Source organism: Thunnus albacares, chromosome 13, assembly GCF_914725855.1.
Source record: "Thunnus albacares chromosome 13, fThuAlb1.1, whole genome shotgun sequence".
Lineage (NCBI taxonomy): Eukaryota > Metazoa > Chordata > Actinopteri > Scombriformes > Scombridae > Thunnus > Thunnus albacares.
In genome coordinates, this window is record NC_058118.1 from 13,324,068 (window position 1) to 13,344,584 (window position 20,517).

The 20,517-nt window shown below is 39.6% G+C and overlaps 2 protein-coding genes across 4 annotated transcripts; one reads left to right on the forward strand and one right to left on the reverse strand.

Moving 5' to 3' along the window:
- Positions 1-755: 755 nt before the first annotated feature.
- Positions 756-7,627, forward strand: chek1 (checkpoint kinase 1). 2 transcript variants are annotated; one of them, XM_044370868.1, is made up of 14 exons: positions 756-872; positions 1,127-1,192; positions 2,970-3,084; positions 3,266-3,374; positions 3,922-3,986; positions 4,068-4,137; positions 4,261-4,449; positions 5,274-5,378; positions 5,461-5,544; positions 5,623-5,707; positions 5,781-5,949; positions 6,234-6,365; positions 6,770-6,871; positions 7,184-7,627. In XM_044370868.1, exons 2-14 carry the CDS (start codon positions 1,128-1,130, stop codon positions 7,277-7,279), a joined length of 1,386 nt encoding a protein of 461 aa, XP_044226803.1. In that variant the 5' UTR covers positions 756-872; position 1,127; the 3' UTR covers positions 7,280-7,627. The 2 variants fall into 2 exon arrangements, with proteins under 2 accessions (XP_044226803.1, XP_044226804.1); XM_044370869.1 differs by lacking the exon at positions 756-872 and adding an exon at positions 878-954.
- On the reverse strand, positions 7,211-18,869 carry LOC122995556 (V-set and immunoglobulin domain-containing protein 10-like 2). Of its 2 annotated transcripts, none has more exons than XM_044370863.1 (12): positions 18,512-18,868; positions 16,859-17,212; positions 15,360-15,635; positions 12,572-12,847; positions 11,312-11,599; positions 10,937-11,194; positions 10,562-10,852; positions 10,100-10,459; positions 8,908-9,030; positions 8,787-8,811; positions 8,596-8,696; positions 7,211-8,181 (listed from the first exon to the last, which is right to left on the reverse strand). In XM_044370863.1, the coding sequence occupies exons 1-12, from the start codon at positions 18,576-18,578 to the stop codon at positions 8,036-8,038; spliced, it is 2,565 nt and encodes an 854-aa protein (XP_044226798.1). In that variant the 5' UTR covers positions 18,579-18,868; the 3' UTR covers positions 7,211-8,035. The 2 variants fall into 2 exon arrangements, with proteins under 2 accessions (XP_044226798.1, XP_044226799.1); XM_044370864.1 differs by having other exon boundaries at positions 8,051-8,181; positions 8,651-8,696; positions 18,512-18,869.
- Between the last annotated feature and the right edge of the window lie 1,648 nt (positions 18,870-20,517).

Consider the following 20,517-nt stretch of genomic DNA (forward strand, 5'->3'; position numbering starts at 1 on the left):
GTAACTCAAAAGGAGAAGGAAAAATAATATATTTTTTCTTAATATACTATAATATATACTATAATTGCAAGAAATGTTGGCATAGTAAGAGGTTTTTCATGCTTACAGTCCCAGTATTTTGTAACATTTTCAATCAAAAAGACAGCAAATTTCGAGGATTGTGAAGATGGAGGTATTCTCTCAGTGTATTTCAGTATTTATTACATTTTTATTAGGCCTACATTGTGCACATTCATGACTTAAGCATCCTTATAATTTGACAAGTTACAATAAATAGCAACAAAGGGAAACTTTATTATTTATCTTTAAATATATTTTATGAGGATTTTTGTATGTGGAGGTTTTTTTGTAAAACTGTAGTGAATAATGTTTTTTTTTTTTTAAATTTACTGCAACATAGGTTCAGAACAGTTGTACAAACATAAAGCTTCAACGTGAATGCATGTATCAAGAGTTACAGAAGCAAAATTCAGATAAATGATGAGTCAGATACAAATATCCAGATAGATAGACAGATACAAATATCAACAGACAATAGATTTGTAAAACTTAACAGCCGAATAGCAGTAAGAAGATGAAAAAACGAAACAACAACAAACAAAAACAAAAACGACAGATGCAAAAATCAGATATGTCATAATATAACATTAGTCATTCATGGAGAAAAATAAAAAGTCTAGAAAATGTGATTTTCAACATGTTTGGCAACAGGACGCGATGACGTAGGACGCACAGAGGACGTGAAGAAGAAGCGGAAATGACGAACATGACGGAAGTTAACGCGCCAAATTTGTGCCAAATTCACTGCAGTCGCTGTATCAAACACATGTAAAAGTTTAACTATTTTTTGCGGGCTGAGGGAGGCTGTGCAGGTAAGATAACCAACTAACTACAAATCAACAACAGTCTGCTTTTCACCGGGTTCTTCTGTTTTTGTTTATCGTAGTACGATAAGTAAGTTAATGACATTTAACAGCGCTGTTGACAGGTAAAGTAGTTTATCTTAGATGGACAGACACTGTTTAGAGGTGACAGTATTGAGAGAAGTCATTAAATAATAGGCACGAGTAAATATTAGCCTTGAAATGTGTGTTTTTCTGTGACAGACTGTGTTTTCTGTCTTTAGCATGGCGGTGCCTTTTGTGCAGGACTGGGACCTTGTTCAGACTCTGGGAGAAGGAGCTTATGGAGAGTATGAATGCTTCTTCATTATTATCACCATCATTCACAGCCATCACTTTGTCCTTTAGACAGCAGTGAATCTCCAGCCACTTTAACACACACAGTTGTAACCAGGTATCCTCTTGATAAACTGCTATGCTACAGGAAGCTGAGTTGATATGCCAGAAATATTTATCTGGTGAGCAAAGTCACAAAAGACTAGAAGAGCACATTTCTGCTCAGAACAGGATTAAAGTTGGAAAAACAAGCAAAGTAAGCTTTCAGTTTGGATACATTAAAAACAAAAGAGCTACGTGCTAATCTGCGATGTGAGAAAGATAAATATGCACATTAAAACAGAAGGTGAAACTCAAGAGCCTCTTTTCATCTACAGTTTTGTAACACAAGTGGAGTTGCAATGATTAGTCGATCAACATATTATAAATCAGCTACTATTTTGGAAACGTGATAATGATTTTAGTCACTTTAAGCAAAAATGTCAGAAATTCTCTGGTTTCATCATCTCAAATCTGAAGATTTCATGCTTTTCTCTGTCATGAATGACAGTAAACTGAATATTAGGGTTTTGAACTTTTGGTTTTACAAAACAGGACATTTAAATATGTTACCTTGAACTCTGGGGAAGTCCAACAGGTATTCATTGATTAATTGAGAAGATAATCTGGAGATGAATTGATAATAAAAATAAAGGTTAGTTGCAGTCCTAAACACAAGTGATGTACTTTAAACATCCAGGGGCCAGATGCATAAAACTCTGTACGCACAACGCCAGAAATATTCATACGTATCTTTTTGTCAGATTTATAAAGCTGTGCATACAAGTGGTTCTGTTTTATAAAACTCTAAATTAGCCATAAATGGATGAAGACATGCCTTTAACCAGACGTTTTTATATCAATATTCTGCCTGCTCCGGATTGTACTCCATCAGCGAGGTTCTCCAGCAACCATGACAGCTGTCATTAGACGTGGCTGTGCGGCTCTTTATAGCATCCATATCATTAATTCATCACTTGGACCTGTAAACCATCATCAGCAGTGATATCTCAGAAATGTAATCAATGATTAGTTTGTAGTGCGCATATTTAAATCGACTTTGCAAGGTGTGTCACAAATCGAGGATAAAATAAAAAAATATTAACAGCAAAATAAAATGTTGACTCCTATGTAAGTTAAAAGAATGATGGAATTCATTAAAAAATGATTAATCATTATTACATTTGTAAATGCTCCTTTTGATTGGTATTTTACAAAGCTCTGTAAATGCAAATAAATCACATCATCAGTGCAATTCAACCTAAACAAACAATGTTTTACTAAAAGATTCCATCTCTCACCTTATATTTCATCTGCACCTCATCACATCACCCTCAGATCACTTAAGACAAACATGTACGCCTGCACTATTTGTGTGTCTCAGAAAATGTCAGTTAATTGTAAAAAATGTCCATCCCAAGTTCCCAGAGCCCATTATGAATCTTCAGAAGTTCTTGTTTTGTCCGACCATAGTCCCAAACCCAAAGGTGATCAGTTTATTATCATAGAGGCCTATGAAAACCAGAAAATATTCACATTTTGAAAGCTGGAACCAGTGAAACTTTTTTCCCATTTTTGGTCAAAAATACCTTGAACCGATTATTCGATCAAAATCGTTGCCAATAAATCCACTGATCATTGCCGCTCTACTTCCAGCCCACCTTCATCACAGCCTTTATTAGTCCTCTCACTTTTGTTCACCTCTGTATTTCGTCTTCTTCCGTGCTCTAATCCGTCTCTTCATGTTGTCAGAGTGAGGCTGCTGGTGAACAGACAGACTGAGGAGGCGGTAGCAGTGAAGGTGATTGATACCTCTCAGGCTAAAGAGTGCGCTGAAAATGTCAAGAAGGAGGTCTGCATCCATAAGGTAGGTCAGTCACCTTCAGTACAGTTAGTATAACCTGAAGTTGCCTGGCTGTCCATCACCATCATTTATGACTTTTTAATTGCTTTTCAGAGTTTAATTTATACATGTTTCATTTACACCAACACATGGCTGAGAACACACTTGTATCTTGATGTGTGCACTGTTTACTTCTTTTTGGTAGATGCTCAACCACCACAACATCGTACGTTTTTTTGGCCATCGGAAAGAAGGACCAACTGTGTACCTCTTCCTGGAGTACTGCACCGGAGGAGAGCTGTTCGACCGAATAGGTGAGATGCACAACAGCGGGTGGTAAACATAAGACTTCTCTCTAGTAGGCTGTGACGGGCAATGACTGAAGGCACAAATGTATGACTTCATCTTTCAATCTTCTCTTTAAACGTGTCAGTTGTCAAGTGTTAAATAAAACTTAAACTCACCAGTGATAGCAAACTTTTCAAAAAATGGCTTTGCAGCATGGACAGCTGTACAATGATAGCATATAAAAGAGGGGATTAGAAAAGGTGGATGGAAATGATGAAATGAAAATAAACAGCCTTTCAAAAAAGTCTATGTTTACTTGAGGGGATTTTTGTTTGGATGATAATTAAATAATGACTAATTTGTATTTAGTTTTTTTGCATACATTTTATTTAAAATTCACTTGATTGTTGGATGGAAACAGCCTCTGATTTTTGTGTTTTCTCTGTGTTTTGCTCTTTAAATAAAAATTGATTTACATAACCTATGTGGAAAAATAACATTTGCAGTGGATGACATGACCTGTTGATTGCTGATATTTTAGGTTGTTTTTAAAAAAGTAATCTCTCCTTTTAGAGCCCGATGTGGGGATGGCGGAGAAAGACGCTCACAGATTTTTCCAGCAGCTCATCGGGGCTGTGGTGAGTGAAGCGTGTGTGTGTGGATGTGACGTTTCGCGCCTGCTTCTGCTCTTATTAAATTGTCATTTGCACCTTTTGCAGGAGTATCTCCACGGTGTTGGCATCACCCACAGAGACATAAAGCCAGAGAATATTTTGTTGGATGACAAAGGTGAAGAAATATGTGGGGGTATTTAAGTGTTGTTGATTGTTGAATGTTGGTTTGCATTTATTATAACCATCGTCTGCTGTCGTTTCTTTTATTTTTTTATTTTTTATTTTTTTACCTTTTTAGATAACCTGAAGCTGACAGATTTTGGCCTGGCGACTATGTTTCGTTTCAAAGGACGAGAGCGTCTTCTGAATCGACTCTGTGGGACTCTTCCCTACGTGGCTCCGGAGCTTCTCAGCCAAACAGAGTACAAAGCTCAGCCTGCAGACATCTGGGCTTGTGGGATTGTCCTCGCTGCCATGTTGGCTGGAGGTAGGATCACAGAGTCTGTTAACAGGGTGCGGACACAATACAATATAATATATACTTGGTATTGTGATGGTTTTTATGCTCAATTTTTGCAGAGACTGTCAGACAGATTCAATCAATTTTTGAAACTTTGTGAGTGTGTTGTAAAATATATACTGCTTATTTTATGAGCACTGTGGACTGTAACCATTCGAAATCTTGTTCATAAATGCACCACTTTTTTCACCAACTATTGTCTTGTAAAGGAGGTAACGTTGACATTGTCCAGCGCGCCTAAAACCAAATAATCCTACAGAGACAATGATTGTATTTCAGGACAAACTATTGTACATTCTAGAGCAGAAACGATGTGTCGATTAAATGATTACAGTATCGAAAGAAAAATAATTGGCAATTATTTTGATCATTTATAAATCATTTGGTATTTTAAGAAAAAATGCCAAACATTCACCAGTTCCAGCTTTTCATTTGTGAGAATATGCTGCTTTTCTTTGTCTCAAAACATACCAAACAGTGGTGAGTAGAAACAAAATGATTCTTCTTCTGGTCTTTTGTTTTCATAATATATTATTGACATACATAACATATAATAAATAACCAGGCTGGTTCCAAATCAGCTCCTCATAACTATGATTTGTAAAAATACAATAATTATCATGTTGTGTTATTATTAGGATGCCAGAAGTATTGTTAGTAAATTAAAATGTATTCTATCTTGGGCTGTTTCTTGTTTTTGTGCCTTCAGGCATTGCAGCAGCGTTGTCATGCATCAGACGCTTTGATAAAGTCTGTATGTGTAGAAACATTTTGCGTTGCTTCTTTTTCAGAGTTGCCGTGGGACCAGCCCTCTGAGAGCTGTCAAGAGTATTCAGATTGGCTCCAGAAGAAAACGTACCTACCTCCTTGGAAGAAAATACAACCAATGCCTCTTAGTAAGTCCCAAAGTTTAAAAACTGCATTTTCATCCCCTGTCTTAAAACTTTAATTAACATCTCTCACCACTTCTGTCTCCAGGTTTGTTGTCCAAGTTACTGCTGGCCAGTCCGGACACACGCATCGACATTGCAGGAATACAGAAAGACCGCTGGTTCACTCAAGGCAAGTCCCCAAATCAGTTTAATCAATTCAACATATGAGTTTAATGTTTACTGGACTGATGTCTGTGTGTTTCTGCAGGTGTAAAGCAACCACCAGCTTCTCTGGGCTCAACGGGGAACAAACAGCTCCGATCTGATGTAGAACTCATTTCCCGAGCCAGCAGGTGATAACTTTGTGTTTGTTTTTAAGTCACCGGTGTATTTGTGCTTATGTAACACACCTTCCTCTTTCTGTAGTGATGATAGGATGCAGTTCTCCAGCTCCCAGCCTGATCTTGCAGCAGGCGGCTGGGAGGCCATGTTGTTAATCGGTCAAACTGACGGTCAAGTCAGCTTCTCCCAGCCGACCAAGCCTGAGCACATGTTGCTGGGTAGTCAGCTAGTGGGCACACCGGGAGCCAGTCAGGTAATTCACATACTCACATGCTGTTTATTTGTTGTAATAATAAATCTAACAATATGTGTCAATTTTCTGCAACACATTCTCAGGTTTCATTTTTTACAAAAGAGTAGCCATGAATGTTTTTTTTTCTTTTTGTCCTTTGTCAACTGTTTTTTTTTTTTTTTTTTAAATTATTTCCAATTGTCTTTTAATCCAAATGTTTTTTTCTTAAATCCAGTTTTACTTGCTACACCAATGCCAATAATCCTGTAATTTTTTTTACATCTTAACCTCTTCTTACTGTGTAGACGCCGTTTCAGAGATTAGTGAGAAGAATGACGCGTTTCTTCACCACCGTAAACGCTGAATCCTCCCTCTCTGCCCTGAAAGACGTCTGCAACAACCTTGGACTTGGCTTCAAACTCACCTGCACCAAACAGGTACGTCTGTACTCAAGTATTCAAGACTATTCTGGTATAAGCATTTCAGTATTTGGGGACCTCTATGAAGAACAATTTTTGAATCATTTGCCTTTAAAGATGGTTTGTTACTGACACTTTTTTTTTTCAAGTTCTGTCAAATCAGACAACATTAATTCAGAATATGTTTCTGTTACCATTGGATGATTTGTCATTTGATAAGTCTGAGCTAAATGGGCTGATATCTCATATCGATACAAATCTGAGTCTTATTGGTCATGAAGTTTACTCATATAGAAAATGGGAGGAAGATCTTGATTTTAAAATTGATAAGAACACCGAAAGAATATGTGTTGGCAGTCAAATATAAATTAGAAGTAGGGAATTTCATGCATGTTGTTGAACTATACCCTTTACGGTGACAGGTGACAGTGAGCACACTGGACAAACGCAACAACAAACTCATCTTCAAAGTCCATTTGTTAGAGATGGATCAGAGAGTGCTGCTGGACTTCAGACTGTCTAAGGTGGGTTTTTCCAGTTGAAAATTGTATATCTTGTGTTTTTATCATGAATAAACCGTTACTACTAACTACTGAGGCAATTGGCACAACGATTGGCAGCTTCCTCTTGTGTATCTGTGAAGTGCTCTACAGCACAGAAGGAGATTGATTTATGGCACCAATGGAAAAGTCTGTCATTTGAAAGCACATAAAGCTGGCGTTAACCTGTGTGAATCATCCCTTTGCCGACCATCTAATGAGTAGAGCACATTTAGCTCATTGTGTGAGAGCATGTTGTCTTGAGGGAGATGCTGACTTGTGTCTCTACATTTCCAGGGTGATGGTCTGGAGTTTAAGCGTCTCTTTGTGAGGATAAAGCAAAAGCTGGGTGACATCATCAGCACCCAGAAGATTTTACTCCCCATCACATGAGCTGCATCACCCTCTCAGCTTCCGGTGTCTACAAATGATCATGAACTGATCTGGAATCTGGAGTAAAAAAAACAAACTGTATATATATATTTAGCTGTTGTGTTGTTTTAAATGTGTTCTGCTTTTTAAGTGTTAGATGTCAAGAAGGCTGACTTTTTTAAAAGCCAGTGCTGATTTCACATCTCAATCACATCATTATGTTTATTTTTTAGTGAGAATATCAACATGGTCAAAGGTCCAATCAGTGTGTGTGTGTGTCCATATTCTGCCTTTTGAGAAGACTGATTTGTTCTGATTATGCTTGACATGATACAGTCCAAAGTCTTGAATAAACTATTAAAAGACCAACATTGTATGTGAAATGTTGTGCCATAAATTAGGTATATAATGGTGACCTCAGAAAACGCTAATTTTAGGGTTAAATATGAGGTGAGATTAATTTTTGCCAGTGTGCCATGTGTAAATTCACTTCTATGCAAAAAAAGACAAGGAAATACTAGAAGCTGTTAAAGCTCTGTAGAACGAAAAGATGTTCTATTAAAAAAGGAAAAAACTCTTGTTGGCTGGACAGCACACATTTAATGTAGAAATCAATGACCAGTAATCCCTTAAGTTATGTAGGTAAAGATCTATGAGGAGAGCTTTGAACTGTTACTGTTATTAAGATCTATGTTGAAGGTTGCACTAATTGATGATGAACTTTGAAACAGTCTACAAAAACTTTTTGCTGAATGAAGGAGTCTGTGATATATGTGACTAGGAGCCTGTGGCCTTGACAGTGATGGTGACGCTGACAGGCTCGTCATCATCTCCAGGGGGAGGGGCTTGGCTGATGGTGGGAGGGGCACTTGGGGGTGACGTGGTTAAGGGTGAAGATGCCCGGGGTAAAGCCATAGTTGGACCTGGAAAAGACCAGCGTCAAGGTTCAGAATCAGATACATGAGCGATATGATTTTTAGGTTGGCTAGGTTTTACGCTGCTACCATCCCGATTGGTAGTTAAGTTTGGTGACCTCATAGGATTTCAGCATAGCTCCGCCCAACTTCAACCTGAGCAGAGGTCTAATCAAACAGAAATGCAAACACCTGCATTGGTGTGCTTTCATTGTAAACATACATTCATCACTAAATATTTGTGTAACACAGGGTTTCACATCTTGCAAAAAGGTCAGTTGTAAAATTTCCCCTCAGAAAAACATTTCAGTTTCCATCAGTTTCACAAAAAAGACCAAATTTAAAGACACTGAAATGTCCTAAATATTGAAAACATCAATTTTAAGGTTTGCATGAACTTTTGTGGATGTGGGTTCATCTTGCCTGGACTCGATAATCCACCAATCTCCTCTATTCCTCCATCTGACCCGCCAACTACCTCGTCCTCTGGGAAGTTGATGTTTTCCCTTGACTGGCTGTGCTGCCTGGATGCACCAAGAGAAAAAACATTTTATTGGCTTATCTATACATATAATTGGCTGTAATTAAATATCATTATACACAGATATACTCACAAGCCAAACAGCATGTCATGTAGCCCTGTGGGAAGCAGCAGAGAACATTAATGTTATATAATCTGACAATGGATCAGTTATATAAATCAGTAGGATGCTGGTGTTTGTGTGCAGGACTCACGAGGATTGTTGTTGCGGTTGCGGATTATGTACACGAGCAACAGCGCCGTGACAATGGCTGCAAAGAGCATCCCCCCTATAGCTGCTCCGATCACAGCGGGATAGGCATTGAAGCGTGGTTCAGCTGCAACACATCATAGTTACACATTGCAAAATAGTACACTTTTAACAAAACACTTAGTTAGCGTCCATTGATTAGTTTTTACTATGGGAGGGGTCGTCTTGCAGTGGTTCTCAACCAAAGTTGATGAATGAAACCTGTAGAACTCATAATTGTTTGGAGACGCTCACTGTGAAAGCCAGAACACAATCTTTTCGAGTGCTTGTTCATTTGGTCGTCAAAAATCATAATAGAGCGATGTATGTAACTTTTAAAAGAAGAAAAAAATACATTCTTCCTCTTACAAATAAAAAGTTGAATTCATGAACAATAAAACGCACCTTTGCTCAATTCAGTACAGTCAGTGGTTTTGCTAATGCTGGCAAGTTATAGTATTGCTGTGTAACCATTACTGAGCCAGCTGGCTGACTTATGACTCTACTTATGCTTCTATTAAACTACATTTTAGCATTTACCGTTCACTTTTGGCCACAGTTACATTAGCGCACTTTAAAGTAAACTCTATTTATTTGAGCTTCTGTGCGCTACTTTGACAGTAGATGGGTTGAGAACCACTGGCCTATCCTGACCCTTGACTTACAAGTCTTTCTGCACCCTGAACAATCACCTGGCTTTAGGGCAGTCAAATCCTACTACACATGGTACAGTTGACACAATAATTTACAAGAAGCACACAGGGCCAGTTAGAGAAAGGTAAGGCACAGGGAAGAAGGTAAAGAAAGGAAAGTGTGAAGCAGTGTGGTGTGTGTAAATGTTTGTATGCATTTTTTTGTTTGTGTGTGAGTCTTTCACCTAAGTGGATAACAAAAAAAAAGAAAAACAAAAATGTTAGACTGTCACCAGAGTATTAATCATCGTATCAGCAATCACAGAAAAGCACCGGTATCAACAATGTCACCTAACTCACCTGTCGCCTTTTGAAATTTTACATTATTATTTGTTTCTCCTGCCTTTTCCCATTTTTTTTTATCATTCTGTTTGATTAGATGTCCCTCACTCAAGCCCCTCTCTGTCCTCAGCTCTCTGACAACAGCTGCATATATAACTACATGTTGCTGTTTACTTACTGTACCTGGACTCTTTGCTGCTGAAGGGTGTCCGACAGTGCGGTGGTTGAGAGATGTGATGCGGAACTGGTAGGTAACAGTTGGTGTCAGGCTCCCTACTGTATGACTTCTGACCTCCGGGTCCTGGATGATGTTTCGGTACCAGACTGGGGGGCCAATTCTTTCCTCCGTCTCCTTCTTTGAATCATTGCTGCTGCCTCTCCTCCCTGGCCGTTCTGACACCCACATGTGCTCCAGGATAAAACCTGTCCAGCTGCCTCCTTTCTCTGCTTGGTTTTCTATCTGCCACTCAAGCTCCACCTCGTTACGCTTTCGGCTGTTGTATGTCACTTTGACCAGGGTTGTGTTGGGTGGCATGGGGTGCCCTGAGAAAGAGACAGACGAACAGAAAGATGCGCTTGTGCATGAGCCGAACAATCCTGGTGGGAAGACAATAGATATGAAGGGAAAAAATAAAAATTTCTTACTCTTGACCACTAATGTGACATTGATTTCAGTTCCTCCCACTGCGTTGGAAGTGGAGCACCTGTACTCGCCGCTGTCTTGAGTCTCCTCTGTGTCTCGCACAGTCAGATTGGCCCATGCAGATGTTCGCAGCAGCGTGTACTTGGATGTATCCTCCACACCTATGCCCTGATTGTTAAACCAGGTTATTTCACTGACAGGAAGATAGTTGGCTCTCAGGTTGCAGGTGAGCTGGACGTCACTCCCTTCATATACAGACACAACTCTGCGCTGAGTCAGCAACACAGGGGCCTCTACAGGGGACAAGTGAATGTATATGTAATGACCAAATTATATCTGCTACTTCTTGTAAAGTTTGTTTGGCGATGAGCACTAACCCAGTGTGAGCCTGCAGGTCTTGGTTTGGACCAGAAGTGGATGTTTAGCATGGCAGGTGTAGGGTTTCTCACTGTGGGCAGTGCCGTAGCGAAGGATCAGGATGTTGGAGTTCTCTTCCCCGCCCTTGCCCTGGCCACCTGGACCCTCCCACCACACCAAGGCTTTCGGGGCCCCTCCATCCCAGGAGCAGGACAGCATCAGGTACTGCTTGTTATTAGTCACATAGGCAGAACACACCGGCTCTGCAGGGGGAACATCTGGTGGAGAAGAGATTGAAGTGAGATGTGAGAGGTTTGGATAACAGCATATAAAACCTTGTGTTACTCTTGTCTGGATTTTTTTTAACTGTGCTTTGTTTTAATTTCCACACTCACACGTGTGTGTGCTGCACTCTGTCGACTGTTTGAGCGCAGGGTGGGAGCCCATGCACGTAAACAAACTATTGTTGGAAGTCAGGCCTTCAGACGGCAGCAAGATGGCAGTGTTGGTCAGGGGATTTGCTTGCTGCCCCGTGTTGGTGTCATTTTGTCTCACACGTTTCAGATCTCTGGTCCAGTGGAGGGAGGCAGAGGGGAATCCACCAGACCAGGAGCAGTGCAGTCTCAGGGAGGTGTGATTCAGAGCCGGCTCCACAGAGCAGGAAGGGGAGCCATCAGGTGGATCTGTGGGGATAAGATACAGCGTAACGAGGCAGTGATGTGCAAAATGGGGTTATGGGAGGTCATCAGGACCAGAGAACATGCCTGTGTGGCTACAGTATTTAGGATATTGGGTATGAATCATTATCACATTATAGAAAAAGAAATATGCTTTTCATCTCTATCTTCATTTTTTTATTTGCACCCTTTTCTTATGCTAGAGCTGAGTAACAGATGATTGTCAAATCAGAGCTTCAAAGCCAAAGTCTTTTCTAATGTGGACGCTCTCTATCCTTTTTGGGTAATGTATGCTTTTAGACACATGACCTGGCAGAAAATGCTCAAACTCAGTAAAACCAAACAGGGGAGCAGAATGACAAGCACTGGCCTTCTAGCCAACCAACACTTGCCATGGCTGTGACATCACAGCGAGGTACCTGCCAAAGAGTCCCATCAACTTCCCGGATGGTCCGAACAGTAGAATTGGTCTGGAGCACTTCCACACTCTGCTGTGTGTGTGTGTGTGTGTGTGTGTGTGTGTGTGTGTGTGTGTGTGTATAAGCCTATGAGTGCATTTGCAAGCTTTTGGTTTGTTTTGGAAGTCTTAGTGAGTATAAAGTGCTGGAAATTTAAGAGATGATGTAATGAATGGAGTGAGAATGTTTAACACAGGAAAACAGATGAGATGAAGGAGCTTTAAACTGCTGAAAACAGGAGAAGTTCAACTGAAAGTAAAATGATCGAGGAGTTATTTTTAAGTGATTCAGTGTTAATAAAGACGGAATGAAAGGTGATTAAGATCCTCTATTTGTCTTTTCTTTGTCTTGTACTGTAAATGTCAAAGCTGAATGTTTTATTCACATTTTTTGTTTTTTACACTCCTTGCCATTTGCAGTACCAAGACAGCAGACCACAGGTGAGGAGTGTGTGAGGTCAACAAAAGATTGGGAAGGCTGATGCCATCATCCAAGGTCAAAGGTCAGAGAGCACACTCACAGTAGACAGTCAGGCTGATGGTTTTTTTGGAGCGTGTATTGAGGTAGGTGTTCTGTGCCAAGCAGGCGTAGTCGCCGGTGTGCATGCGGAGGATCTTGGTGATGGTGAGCTGCGGCCCGGTGTAGACCTGCGAGTTGTTGTAGAACCAGACGTACTGACTGGGAGGGTTGGACTGGGCTTGACACAGTAAAGAAACAGTCTCTCTCTCCAGGGCCGAGTAGCCTCGCTCTGTCAGAGTGTACGGGGTCACGTCTATCTGAGGAATGTCCGGGCCAACTGGGGAGAAAGGACACGGACACTCAACAAATTATGATGGAACTGTTACATACTGTGCACAGCTGAGCAACATCAAGTTCATCTGATAAAGCTGGACCATATAAACAGGCTGACGATGAAAAAAATCAAAAACAGTAAACCTTCAGATGAAAGCAACAGAGTAAGCTCTTGTTCCACCACAAGCTGCCAGAACAACTTTATTGCTCTGTCAAGAGGCACCGTGTGTTGTGTATAGTCTTTTCCTGCTCTAGAGATTTGTTTCTCTACTTATTTATCTCTCTCTTTTTTCCTTCTGTCCTGATAGCTGATTGCTCTCCTTTGATCAGATTAGAGCTGCAACAATGAGCTGATTAATGGATCAGTCGATTGGCAGAAAATTAATTGAGAACAATTTTGATAATCGATTAATCGTTTAAGGTATTTTTTGCAAGCAGAAATGGCAAAAATTCATGGGTTCCTGCCTCTTAAATGTGTATATTTTCTGCTTTTCTTGTATTATACAATAGTAAACTGAATATATTTGGGGTTTGGACTGTTGGCCGGACAAAACAAGACACTTGAAGATGTCACCTTGGACTTTGGGAATTGTGCATTGTCCACAATTTTCGGACATTTTATAGACTAAATGATTCATCGATTAATTGAGAAAATAATTGGTAGATTAATCAATAATGAAAACAATCATTAGTTGCAGCCCTACTCCAGATGTGCTCTTTCATGGGCCAGTGTTTGAGCAATCCTATTCCATGCAAGAGATTCCCTTTTTCTGACCTGACATTGCTGTGTGCTTTGTAATTTCCCTTTGGTGCACTTAAGATTTAAGAGCTATGAGGTGAGTATGTGAGGAAAGTACAAAGGTTCCCCCCCAACTCCACATTTACAGAACCTTTTTTGTCCAGTTCCCACCTTGGCAGTATAACATGCTCCTTGCCCTAGATTTAACAAGGTTCTGAAACTCTGCTGGGGGAATGAACATCACTTTTCCAAAAGATGTTTCCTCATTTGGTGTTGTTGATGTTGCTGGTGGAGAGAGCTGTCTGTTCAACATCTCCAAAAGGCGTTGGGTTGAGTCTGATGATCTCATAGTACTTGATTCACATTATTTTAATACTAATCAAGCTATTAATTGACCCCTTGTACCCTGTTGTTTGGGGCATTGCCATCCTGGAAGACACTATTCCCAAGAGGTTAACTGTTTAATCATAGGAAGAAAGTTATAACTCAGAATAACTTTGGATCGATTTCCTCTCTCATCAAAGGAGACAAGTGAACTCAAACTATACAAGAAAAATACCTACATGGAAGAATCTGCATTTGTTGTGTTTCCTAACAGATTTATTCAGAATTTTCTGACTGTCACATTAGCTTATTATATCATAACTGTAGTGCTGAAAAAGAAGTCAAATTGAAATATATTGAGTATAAAAATACAGAAATCAGCCTTTAAAATATCCATCATGTGTAAGTTTTTAATTGTATAACATAAACTCCCCACAGGTCGTACAGAGGACATGACCTCAGTGTCCTCTGTGTCTCAGATTTAGACAATGGGAGTTCAATTCTTGACATACACAGTACAAGAAGCAGGTTTTGGAAATACAAGCCAAAGCAGAAACAATACATGTTTTTCAAATGCCAAGAGAGAAGACAAGAAGGAATTTTAATTTGTGGAAATTGGAAGTATAGAGTTGTCCACAAAAGCTGACCTATGACTAAAACATGAAACAGTAATGATTTGTCAAAGTTGTCATTCAAAGCAAGTTACATGGTGACATTTTCTCTGAGTGTGACAAATGCTGAAGATGCGTGTGCTCGCAAATTATTGATTACTCACACATCAAATGCCAAAGAAAAGAAAAGATTCACAGCAGATGGAAAAGACATCAAAGCATAAAAAGTCAATTGTTCATCCCCTGTAAGTGCTTTTTGAGGGCTGTAACCTTAAATTGTTGCCATGTTTTAAAGAGGCATTTCAGGGCTTTTCTTTTTGAAATTGGCTAAATGTTTCTATGAATGCGGAACATAAGAAGCTCTTATTCATCTGTTATCAATGTGCTTTCAGTCTGCATTAATGACAAGTTTCACCTTGCACATTTTTTGTATTTATTTTATGTGTTTTTCTAACCTGACGTGCCAGATGGTTTATTACACAGAACCATCTGAGAAGTCGTCCTTGGAAACTGTTTGGAAAAGGGCAGACACTTTCAAAACATACTTGGAGGTGATCGGATGAACCGTTTGTCTATCACTGTCTTACTTTGCGAGGCAGCTGGATTTATGAGATCACAAGATCACGCAAGAATCCTCATAGGACACTGATTGGTCTGGACTAGCCTTGATTCGGACACAAGTGCAAAACTTGAAGAGTAGATGGATTCTCGCGTGATCTCGTGATGATGATCCAGCTGTCTCCCAAGGTGTTCACCTACCTTGGAAATACTTCGTAGTCCCATAAAAAATCATTTCATTATGTTAGAACACCCAAACAACTCCCAAAACCCCCTCTACTCACAGATGATATCCAGCCATATGCGGTCGGACCGCTCGCTGTTGACCGCATTGCTGACCACGCAGCGGTACCAGCCAGTGTGGTTGCGGTTGACATCAGTCACGTTGACCACGCTAGTGTTGCTCTGTGCAAAGGTTGAGATGTTTCCACTGCGGGTTTCATGTTGCCACACATACTGGATCGGTCCAGTCCCATTTTCCAGATTGCAACGCATCCACATGGTGGATCCCTCCACTGGAGATACATCACTCACCAGGAGGTAAGGCTTAGTGACCGGAACTATTGAAGACAAGGTCACACAACATTTAGGTTTGTTCATTGTCTCTAATGCAGATGAATGTCTTATCCAGACAGGTCATATTACTTTTACACCTGTACCCTGAAAAATTACAGACAATTAACCCAGGACCCTGAGCTAAGAGAGGGCTGAAACATTTTCAAGCATTTGTTTAACATTATTTCACATTTTTACTTAATTTTACTCTGAAAACTTTGAAAAATACATATTGGCCAACAAATAGGCTACAAATTTGTGATTGCACAGTGATGCTGTTGTGTTGACAAACTGGAATTAGCATCAATATAATTTCATCCTGTGCAGACTAAACCCAAATTGTCAGGTAGTCTTTTTGTCACTGCTCCCGGCCAAGAAATATTCCCTCACATAACCCCCCGTAAAACCACAACTTGATGTTTTTACTCTGGTTTTTGTATGGACTAAACAAAAAAAGATATAACGTGTTAATTAGTGAGCTTGAGAGATGCTGGTTGGTGGATTTTTAAAACTTTTTACTGAGCCAGGCTAGCTGTTTCTCCCTGCTCCAGTCTTTATGCTAAGCTAAGCTAACTGTCTACTGGTTCCAGCTTCATATTGAACAGACGGACATAAGAGTGATAACAATTTACTAATTTAATTCTTTGCAAGAAAGTAAATCATTTCCCAAAATATCAAACTAAGAAAATCCTTTAACAGCAACACAGCCAAGCTCTGATCTGTCTCTACTTTGTTCATTGGTTAGCCTATATGTGATACAAACTCAGCCCAGTAAATGCAGCTATCTACAGCTGATGCATTTACAGGAACTTGATGCATCTTAAAGAGAATTTGAGTTGCAATGATACAAATATTTTATTTTTATACATCTGCATATTTTTGACCCTGTTTTCTCCAGGTTCAAACTTAAACAGCATAAACAATCGCCACAAATCACCCCAAAGTAAAATGACTGGGAAGTTATTGTCTTTAAGCTTTCTGAGCTAGTGTCGAGAATGACGCATGACATTATGCAGCTTAGGTCAACTCAAAACCTTTAATTTAGTCGCATGTGTCAGACACATGCTCATAAAGGTTGTGCTGTAGAGCCGATATTATCCATCATTTGGATCTTATCACATATATAACCACATATTGCATATATCGACAGATAAGTCAACCAATGTGACTTTGAAAAACTAATTTAAAGGACTCTTATCAAAAATGACCCCTTTGAAGGAGGTCTTACCCCGGACAGTGAGGTGCACGTAGTAGTAGTAGACTTTGGGCTCCTTGTCTATGTCATAGAAGGCCTGGCAGGTGTACAGGCCCTGTGCAGCCAGAGGCAGTTTCTCAATGCTTACAGCAGCACTTTTTGAGATGACTGTCAGCTGTCCGAGCGTCTGGGCGAGCTGCTGGATCCTCGGTCCTGGCCCCAAATCATACACCACCGCTTTTATAGCTTCAGTACCAGGCTTGGTGAAGCTCCATATGTACATGTCAGGTGAGGTGGAACCGCACTCCAGGATCACAGCTTTGTTCACCACACCATACACACTGGTATCCTGGTACACCACCTCCCCGTTGGGATTGATCTCCACCGCTGGAGGAGGGAGAGGGTACACAAACATGCACACAAACATTGTATGTGAAGGAAAAGGAGATGGTGGTGTCGTTTACCCTTCCAGTGTTCAGTTACAAGATTGATTACCCTGTAAGTTTCAGGCGCCCTGTAATTGTTTAATAGGGCATTTCAAAATAGGTAATCAAATTACTCAAATGATTTTTCCAGTCACAGTAAAACTATTTGTCATCTTTTGCTTCCCTGCATATTCTCTTTCTCTGTTCCTTTCTCACTCACCATGTATGGTTAACAGTTAGCACTAGGTGATATAGTTGAAATAAATATCACAATATAAAATAAATTTGTGTGAAATACTTTCACTTTACTACATTTCAGAGGGGAGTATTTTTACTCCACTACTTTTATTGGTCAAATAGTTACTAGTTATTGTTAGGTACTGTTAATTACTAGTGTAGTATAGTTACTAGTTTACTGTGTTGTTGTTACTTTTACATAAGAAAATACTTCTTACACCACTGCAGACTGAACTGCTATTTTGTTCCACTTCATTCACATATACAGATACTGTATACATACTATGTACTTTTATCTCTGAACTCAACAAGTGGGCGGCAATTCAAAGGTCTGGAACTAAGCTACATTTTCCTAAAATTTGCTTATAATTAAAGCCCAACCATGCCAATATATTGGCCAATACTAGCCCATCACAGATATTCAGCATGTATTTTGACCGATAAATAACAAGAAATTTTAGTAAGAAAATCCATCTATCATCTAGCCCCGCTTATCTTTTGCAGACGTGTTGAGTGGCTGAAGCATATCCCAGCACTCTGCCAAATATGACTAGAAATGGTGTATCCACTACATTTTTCCAAAGCTGTTGCAGATTTATTTTTCAACTGTTAAGTGACCCGCTAGGTAAATATCTTGGTTGCAATTCTTTAAAAAACTAATGTAGGTACTCCATATCAAAATTGTTTATGTTACGTGTATATGTGAAGAAAAGAATATTGGCCAATATATTTTAATCAGTTTTTTAAAACTCTCATATATTAATATCAATATCAGCCTTAAAAATCCAGTATTGATCGGGCTATTCTTAAAAGCTCACATTTGTACAATGTGATCACATGATGATATGATGATACTAATTCAAGTCCATAAAAGATAACAGAATTTTTGGGCAGCCATACAGCCGTAGCAGTGATATTAATTTGTCATAAGTGTTCATCAACCATTCAAATCATGTTCTATAGATAACCCATTTTTAACTGCAACTCAGTGTAAACAAATCTAATGACACTGGAAAAACCTTACCATATGATAAGTCAAACAGGTTGGTAAGCAGAAATGGAAAGGCCAGCCCTAGCAGTTGGGCCACCATGGTATCATGATGATCCTGAGTCCAACAATCTCTTTACCCTGAAAAATGTAGTAGAGATGATCAAAAGGTAAAATGTTTGGACCACAAAAACTGACTGTGAAAGACTTGAGGTCCTGTCTTTCCCTCTCTCCGATCCAGAAGTGTCTTGGAGAATCCAGTTGCAGGCACTGACTTCATTACACTGAGAGTAGGAAGGAGACGCAGGGTCACTAAACTGATTTTGCCTCAATTATTCATTTGTTTTTCCTTTCCCTCTATCCCTCTATCCCTCTTTCTTTCTCTAGCAGGGTTAGAATAACATGGTGCTGCTGAGCTCATCTATTATGGAGGACAGGTTCATCAACGGACAGGTTAACCTTCCACACACAAACACACGCATGCACTTATGCACTCACCTGCACATTAACTAATAGGCTGACATCCAGTATCTCAACATGGACATTCCTCCACACAGGCCTTAATCTGCACTTAAATCCTCAAATTCAGTGGAGAAACACTGACAATAACTGACACTGATATCACAAACATTTTTTAGATTTGCAGTGTACAAAATTTTACTTTTCCAGCCTGTTCAAACTGTGGTGTTGTGGGACAAAATTAAAGTGTCATGCAGTCAGGCAGCCCTACAGTGGATGCACATGATCTAAAAAGAAGGATTAAAAAGGGATTTATATCTTCTTAGAGTTTGTCCTTTGTCTATTTCAGTGCCAGCTTAAGGACAAAAAGATCTTATTCGCTACACAAACGGCCAAATTCAAAATTGATCTGGGAGCTCAGTTGCTCCCAATGATATACAAATCCTGCACATACACATCATCTGATCCCTGGGTTATTCTTATTCAGTGTTTTTAAAGATTGTCACTGTGAGTTTATGAGTTTATAAAAGAGAGAGAATACGTGGAACCATGAGTATGTAATGGGAGATGTGCGTCATGAATGAATGCAGGACAGTGATCAGTTTTCCTCACTTGGCAGAGACTGAATTGCAGCAGAACCTGAACAGACTCTGAACAAAGAGGTTTCATTCTGTCAGTTATATCCGTGTAAAAATAAGACGGCGATCAAGTGAAATAAAAAGAACAATATAATAGGCGCTTGAGATAGGAAGATATAGAGCTAATATTTACATACACATGAATAAACTGTATTTTATAAGAATATCGTGTGTTCAAAGTGAAAAAAATAAAATATGGCACAGGCAAATATGAACAGACTTGAAATTCATTTGACATCAAACTGTTTTATGTGTGACCTACATAACACAAGCACATTTTAAATCATGAATGACTTTTTGGGTTTCCTTCCTGGAGAGCATAACTGTGTGAGAAGGACACTGTGTTTCAGTGGCTGACCGTCAGGTGGCGATACAACAGTCCCTTCTGAGCATCAAGTAACATGACATCAGCGAACAAGTTTGTTTGCTTCATTATCAGACATATTTATCTGCTTAGTGGAGAGAAATCTCATCCAACAAAAAGCAGGAAGTTAGATAGAAAGAAAAACATAAGGGAGAGAGCAGGAGACAATAAACTGCAACTCTCTCAATCTCTCTCTCAGTGCAGCTGAAGACAAGAGGATATGAGCTGAGCTGGCCGCTGAAGCTAAAAGCTGAATATTAAAGCTGGAAAGTCAATGAACACCCCATGAGAGTGGACGCAGTGGATTTGCGGCTACTAGTTTACTTGGGGAGTTAGGGATTCATTGTCAGGGATTTCAGCAGCACACAAAGGCAGCTTTAAAGGGCAACCTGGTGCACTGACTGAAACTATAATACCAGAATCTAAGACGTAGCTGCCAACTTTAACGCCTACTTTTTTACACACTCTCACGCCACATGTTCATTTTCTCGTGCAGTGAAAAACAAATTTATAACTGATAATGTTGCAGCGCAAAAAGAGGACAGCACCGACAGCACACAGACAGAGTAGCAAAGCTCTGA